Source organism: Carassius carassius, chromosome 42 (assembly GCF_963082965.1).
Source record: "Carassius carassius chromosome 42, fCarCar2.1, whole genome shotgun sequence".
Lineage (NCBI taxonomy): Eukaryota > Metazoa > Chordata > Actinopteri > Cypriniformes > Cyprinidae > Carassius > Carassius carassius.
In genome coordinates, this window is record NC_081796.1 from 19,360,284 (window position 1) to 19,367,256 (window position 6,973).

The following is a 6,973-nucleotide window of genomic DNA, read 5'->3' on the forward strand; positions in this document are numbered from 1 at the left end:
TAATTATAAGCAATGTTTAATAGGCAGCAAGTCATATTTTCAACATTTTCAATTGTAATAATTATGTCAACATTATTAATGTTTTCAATGTATTTTTGATCAAATAAATGCAGCCTATGTGAGCATAAACTTGTATCATGGAAAGTACACAGTTTCATTTTCTGGCCACAGTATATAAAATACTGTTCATGTTTGAGGAATATAATCATCATTCACTTCTGTAAATGCATTAATGATATTGACAGGTGGTCACAAGTCCTGCATGCAAAACTCTTTTTAGTATCTTATGAAAAGAGGAAGCAGAAATGTTAGAGGTTGAGTAGTGGAAAACCACAACACTGAACTGAAACATAGTCTTCACTTTCATCACAGAGGCTGGCTGTATAGCAGTAACCTTTAAAAGAAACAATATGCATTTAAATGTGGCAGTAATGGTTATGTATGCAAAAGTTTTGACATAAGTATACTTCGAATAACAGCAGTTATTTATAACAGCCTTAATTTATAAATAAAAGCTATGCATAAAATATAACTTTTTTATGATTGTCTTTAGCCAGTCAAGTAATGATGACATTGTAAAAGCCTGCTTGGGCCTAATGGCCAACCTCTGTCGACACGACGTCTCTGTGCAGTCACATATCAAATCTCAGGTCAGTAATCTGCATCAGTTCTGCATGAACTCTTCTAAGTTTTGTTAATAAACTAACCTGCTGATGTCTATAATGCCTGCCCTTTTAATTTTTTTTTTCAGAGTAATGTGAAGGCTTTCTACAGAGACCTGCTAAATTTTCTGGGTCATAACTGCCTGACTGTGGTCATCTTTGCTCTGTCCATATTATCAAGTTTGACTCTTAATGAAGAGGTTGGGCAGAAGGTATGCTTGCGAAATAGCACTCGTGTTGGTTAGCTTTCTCGTCATCACTTCTTGTGGCTGGAAACTTGTGGCCCTGTACTTGTTTTCCCTTTGTGGTTACTGATACTTAAGTGTTTTTTCTTTTTGCAGCTGTTTAATGCAAAGAACATTCATCAAACCTTTCAGCTAATATTTAATATCACCGTCAACGGAGATGGCACATTAACCAGGAATTATGCTGTGGACTTGTTAGTTGATCTCCTGAAAAATTCCAAGATTGCTGATTACCTGACTAAGTATGTGTTTATCAGAGTCTGATGACACAGTTTTAAATAGCTTTATTGTGGCACAGTCTCAACATAATTTTTTCCCATACTAGGTATAAACACCTCTCAGTTTGTCTTTCCGAGGTTCTTGGTTTATTAAACAGCAAAGATCCTGATACTGCATCAAAGGTCAAATGCATCATTTTTTCAATACAATTTTAGTTTTGTCAAGTAATTCATTCTTTATGCAAAATATTCATTTAATTTCAAACCTTTAATTAGCTTCTAGATCAAAAGGTCTTGAATTCTTGAGTCATGAGCTCTTGTCTGTGCAGGTGATGGAGTTGCTGGTTTCTCTGTGCTCAGTCCCTGTCCTGCGTAAGCTCGTCTGTGAGACGGTGCTCCGACCTCCAGCACCTCGACTGCAGCCTGGTACTAGAAAAGGTGTTCAGGCTCGAGGGTCTGAACCGAGTTTAGCACTTGTCCACTGGGTTACGTCACCTCTGGATGGTCCAGAGCAGTGCTACATGCAGGCTCTCTCCCTGCTTGCTGAGCTTTTTGAAGTATGCTAGTGTTTCATTTCAGTTTATTTGCATAATGCTTTTCAAAATACAGTTCCAAAACAGTTTTAAGTTCGGTTCAGACTACACAATTTTCGCGGGTTCAAGTCTTGGTACCTGTGTGTGCACTTGGATGGGATAAATGCAGAGCGCAAATTCTGAGAATGGGACACTATACTTGACCACATGTCACTTCACTTATCTTAACTAATGTAGTTAACAAATGGAAAATTATTGAATTCGATTAATTTCTATAATGTTTTACTGCCATTTTAATCCATAATTTTATGCTTGTCTTCATCTAGGAGGCAATTGATTCCTCTCTGTGCAGCTCAGCTCAGTCGTTTGTGGAGCTCCTTCTACAGGAGGTGTTGGTTTTGCTGCAGTCTCCAGACTCCACTGAAGGAGACCAGCTGCTAAAGAAACACTGTCTACGTGCAGGCCGCATTGTTGACTTTCTATTAGATATCCTTAATTATTAAGTACAATAATCACACTTCAGTACACCTCACAGGGCAAGCTGTCTATTTGATGAGCTAGTGTTAGTAGCCAATTGGTATCAGCAAATATCAGATAATTATTTGGCTTGGCTTTTTTATGAATCGACCAGTAAATTGTTCTAGTATTGTAATTGTCTAATTCTACTGTAATAGTATAGATGTCCTTGACTCTTTCACTGCTTTGCGGCGATGATGCTCTGAGGATGATGGTGTCCCAGCGGCTCAGTCCTGAGGTGTGTGTCTCACAGGTGGAGCTGCTGCTTTCCTACAATCAAGACCTCTCTGGGTCCACCTGCACTACCTCCAACTATCAGCTCAGGTTATTAATTGCTTTGGAAGGAATACTGTTTGTGAGAAAGCATTGCCACTTACAGTTGCAATCAAATCTATTACAATCCTTGAGAAATTGTTTATCAAAAAAAAAGTGGTCTCCTTGTGCATCTCTAGTCAGATGTGCTCTGAGGTGGTGCTGAAGACTCTAGAGCTGATGAGCTATCTTAGGCAGCAGATGCCAGACATGGAGGCGTCCTTCTACAGGATCTTACAGGTACAAGAACTACGCTGCCCTCCCTCAGACATTTTTTTCCACTCTATATCAGATATTTATAGCTCTTCCTTTTCCGTTGTGTGCAGGACCAGCGCATGGTGACACCTCTCTCACTAGCGTTGACCTCTAATTGCAGAGAGCAGGTGCAGGTCGCCCTTCGCATACTTTTTGAAGCAGCCCCACTCCCCGATTTCCCCTCTGTCACGTGAGTTGAACGAACACACAGCCACAGTGTGACCGTTTACATTGAGTTGTCAAAACATTAATCTTGACAGTCCAGACTGTTTTAAATGAAGTACAGTACCAAACATTCTGACTGAGTGAAAAAAATAGTGAAAGTGTTTTCATTTTAATTTGTGTTGCTTTCTAAGGCATTACTGATGCTCATACTTAGAATTATACATTTGAATAAACTGCTAATCCTAAGTATTACAATTGTATGCATAACTAAGCATTTTAAATCATGATTTTATAAAATTCTGAAAATTCCCTAAATGATTAAATGTACATTAGGAACATGCAAAGAGCACTCGAGCAGGCAAGGTTTCCTCCTTAAATGCAGATATGTTGCTTAACCACAAAAAAACTAAACTACTGTTCAAAAGCAAGAGGTTGGCAAGATTAAATTAAAAGTTTTGAAAAGTGTTTCACCAAGGCTGCATTTATTCAATCAAAAATACAGTAAAAACTGTAATATTTTGAAATATTATTGTGTATTATTAAATATTATTATATATTAACTGTTTTTTTTTCTAATATGTTTTAAAATGTTATATATTCCTGTGATGGCAAAGCTGAGTTTTCAGCGCCCATTACTCCAGTCTTCTGTGTAATATGATCCTTCAGAAATCATTCTGATATGCTGATTTGCTGCAAGAAACATTTCTTTGTATTATCAGTGTTGAAAACAGTTGTAGAGCTTAAAATCTTTTCGTGTAATATGATGTGTCAATAAATAGAATTTATTTGAAATAAAAACCTTTTGTAACATTATAAATGCCGTCATTATTACTTTTGATCGTTTAATGGTAAATACAACTTTAAAAAAATGTTGACCCCAATATTAGTGCCTTTATTTATTTAGAAATAAATATTGGCACTAAATCGGAAAATAATTTTTCTCTGTCATTCTTGTTTTAAGTCTGGGGGATAGTATTGCTGCCAATAATGCATACCGTCAGAGGGATGGGGAGCTGTCGATCCGGAGCAGTTCTGCTAGTGAAGATGTGTCTTTCATGGGGAAGAGTTTTCCCAAAATGCATGCCGAACCACCTGGTTCAGCTTACCAAAGTATCGACAGCCTCATCGAGAAGCTTCAGAGCGGAGTGGAGGTATTGCATTTGTCTGGGCCTTTGTTCTTTCATGAGAAGCTGACAGTGACTTAGTTCTGTGACCACAGTGTCTGCATATACTCCAGCGTGGGTTTAGGTGTATCTAATTTCGTACTGTCAGTAGAAACGTGCCCATAAGTGGATGGCAATGCATGCTTGTTTTTTCTTTATTTATGTTGTGTTTTTGTAGTTACAGGAGAAGGTCAAAGATGTGCACATGTCAGAGATCATTGATGTGTATGAGCAGAAGCTTTCTGCACTAGCGGTAAGTTGTCATCAAGGAACTTCCTGTGTATATATTTAACATGCAGACTTTGTATGTTAAGAAATTGTAAGAAATTGTATGTGCTTTTGTATATATAGTGTAAAGAGAGCCATCTACAGGACCTTTTGGAGGCCAAAGCACTCGCGCTGTCGCAGGCTGATCGACTCATTGCTCAATACCGCTGTCAGAGAGCTCAGGCGGAAGCTGAGGTTACACAGTTTTTTTCTTCTTTCTGCAGTAAAAACTGACTACTTTTACACGACCACTGTTTATGCAAATGTCCTTTTTGAGTTGCCATTATTGAGTTGCTATTATATACAGTAGTTGTTTTCTGTTCTTTCTCCATTCTAGGCACGTAAATTGGCATCTCTACTCAAAGACACGGAGCGGAAGAAAGAGGATCTGCAGACGGACTTGAAGGATCATCTGTTGGAGGTCGAGAGACTGAAGTCTGACAGCCAGCAGCTCCTGGAGCACAACGCCCGTCTGCAAGCAGTTGCTGACCAGCATCAGGAGCTGAAGGGTACTTACAACCAGCTGCTCAGTAGGTCAGCCCAACACACACACACAAACAAATTTACACACACTCGGATACAACATTTTAGTCCTCTAGGAATGGATACATCACGTTTATTATAGATAAGCAACCTCTTCTTTCTCCTCATCCTTTATTTTTAGGTATGACAAAAGTGAAGGGATGCTGAAGGAACTGCAGGCTGCCCATATCTCACTTACCCAGCAGGCTGAGGGGCTGAGAAAGACCAATGAGGGATTAAAACACCAACAGGAGAGGTCAGTGTTTGAAACGGTGGAGTGAAAGTCAGGCGTTTTATCAGGCGACTAATAAAGGTGGCCTTTAATATTAAAAATTATTAATAATAAAATATTACATTTGTCATTATTAGTATTTACCGGAGATAGGTTATGCTTCAAGTCACTCTTAAAAAAATTAATATAATAATAATAATATAATTATCATCTCGAAGAATAACCCAACTCAATTTAAAATAAATAATAGTAATTATTATTATTATAGTTGTTGTTATTATTATTATAGTTTTTTTAATAGTAATAATAATAATAATAATTAATTATTATTATTTATTGAAGTTGAACTGTACTTCATGCCACCTTTGAAAGGGTCAATAATAATAATAATAATAATAATTATTATTATTATGGAAAATGATTGAATGACCTTAAACTTTTGAGTTTTATCTGCTCAGGACTCTTGCAGAGTTGGCAGAAAAAGAACAGCAGATAAAGGGCCTAAAGACAGACGTGCTGGAGAAAGAGCGAAAAATAACAGGTGAGCAGTGGAATTAATTTCACATCAGTTTTATGCTGTATCCGTCATACACACTTTTGTTTGGTTTCATAAAGTGTACAAAAAAAGTTCTGTTCTGTACCAGGTCTTCAGAACGATCTGAGGAGACAAGAAGAGCAGATCCATGAGATGGAGGAGAACATTTCCAGTCTCAGGAAAGAGCTTCATAAGACAGAGCAAGCCAGGAAGGACACCAGCATCAAGGTGTCATCAACATTCACTCTAACCTATCAATCAGTCCTATCAGTCTCAAATCATATTGTGTCATGATTAAACAAAACAGTCATGATTTAGCTTTACCTGTTTTCTACCTGCTATATAAGGGGTCAGGTAGGCTGCATTATGATCCAGTGTGTTTTCTGTTGTTGTACACATCTTGCAGGCTTCCTCTCTGGAGCTGCAGAAATCCCAGCTAGAGGCCAAGGTTGAGAAGATGGAGGAAGAGCTGAGCAAACACACGCAAATGATCTCCATGATACACAGTCTCAGCAGCGGCAAACTCAAGGGGGACGTCACCGCCAACCTCTCTCTGTGACTCACGCACATTCACGTACACGCCATCAAGCTATGAAATGCTTCACATGCTTCATGAATTTAAAATAACTTATTTTATCTTTATTTTATCACGTTTAGTCCGTACACTTTGTATGTTTTCTTTAAAGATTTTATGAATAAATGTCTATAGAAAATAGAATATTAACATTACATTTTCCCTGCTTTCATTTTGTATTACATTAATTATTGCAATTATTCAGTTGTTGAAGTAATGTGCAGATTTTTGAAAGAATCTTTGGCCACTAGGGGGCACTATATAAACTTTAAAGATTGTGACAAAGTATTGTAACTTTTTTTTTTCAATAAACAAGAATACTTATCTACTCTTCCTAAGAGAAAATGTTCTGTGATTCTTTCAGTTTCACAATGATAAGGATGTGGTTTTACAGCTCAGATAGTGTTTTATAGGGCCTTTCATGTGAAAGGTATGACTTCCTTTTTTAAATAAAATCTTGTTTTAGGCCTGTACAAATCAGTGTTTAAGTCATAGTTTCTGTTTATTTAATGTATAAGTGTGTTCTTGTATTTAAATAATGTATTAGTTTAGAAATTAGTATTATGTATTAGTTGGAAACTATTAATGCTTTTATTTATTCTTTAAGAACAAGAGAGTGTGAGACCTATAGAAATGAATTCAATCAGGTTTGAACAAAATGCCATTATAGGTGTTTTTTATTGTTGTTGTTTTTTTTTATGTGTCATGTCAATATAAATGTACTGGTAACATTAGTTTCAGTGTTTGAACCTGATTTGTTACATATTTTCATAG

General features: G+C 36.9%; 1 protein-coding gene across 1 annotated transcript in view; it reads left to right on the top strand.

Moving 5' to 3' along the window:
- Nucleotides 1-6,553, top strand: part of LOC132124081 (protein CIP2A homolog) — a 10,710-nt gene extending 4,157 nt beyond the window's left edge. Inside the window, exons 5-21 of the mRNA XM_059534863.1 lie at nt 554-650; nt 752-874; nt 1,004-1,149; nt 1,233-1,308; nt 1,455-1,682; nt 1,985-2,144; nt 2,357-2,498; nt 2,627-2,726; nt 2,813-2,931; nt 3,868-4,057; nt 4,248-4,322; nt 4,421-4,531; nt 4,674-4,870; nt 5,001-5,114; nt 5,549-5,631; nt 5,735-5,853; nt 6,032-6,553. Coding sequence (XP_059390846.1) covers nt 554-650; nt 752-874; nt 1,004-1,149; nt 1,233-1,308; nt 1,455-1,682; nt 1,985-2,144; nt 2,357-2,498; nt 2,627-2,726; nt 2,813-2,931; nt 3,868-4,057; nt 4,248-4,322; nt 4,421-4,531; nt 4,674-4,870; nt 5,001-5,114; nt 5,549-5,631; nt 5,735-5,853; nt 6,032-6,184 — 2,233 coding nt within the window. The 3' untranslated portion in view covers nt 6,185-6,553. The remainder of the gene's footprint in view (nt 1-553; nt 651-751; nt 875-1,003; nt 1,150-1,232; nt 1,309-1,454; nt 1,683-1,984; nt 2,145-2,356; nt 2,499-2,626; nt 2,727-2,812; nt 2,932-3,867; nt 4,058-4,247; nt 4,323-4,420; nt 4,532-4,673; nt 4,871-5,000; nt 5,115-5,548; nt 5,632-5,734; nt 5,854-6,031) is intronic.
- Nucleotides 6,554-6,973: the final 420 nt, after the last annotated feature.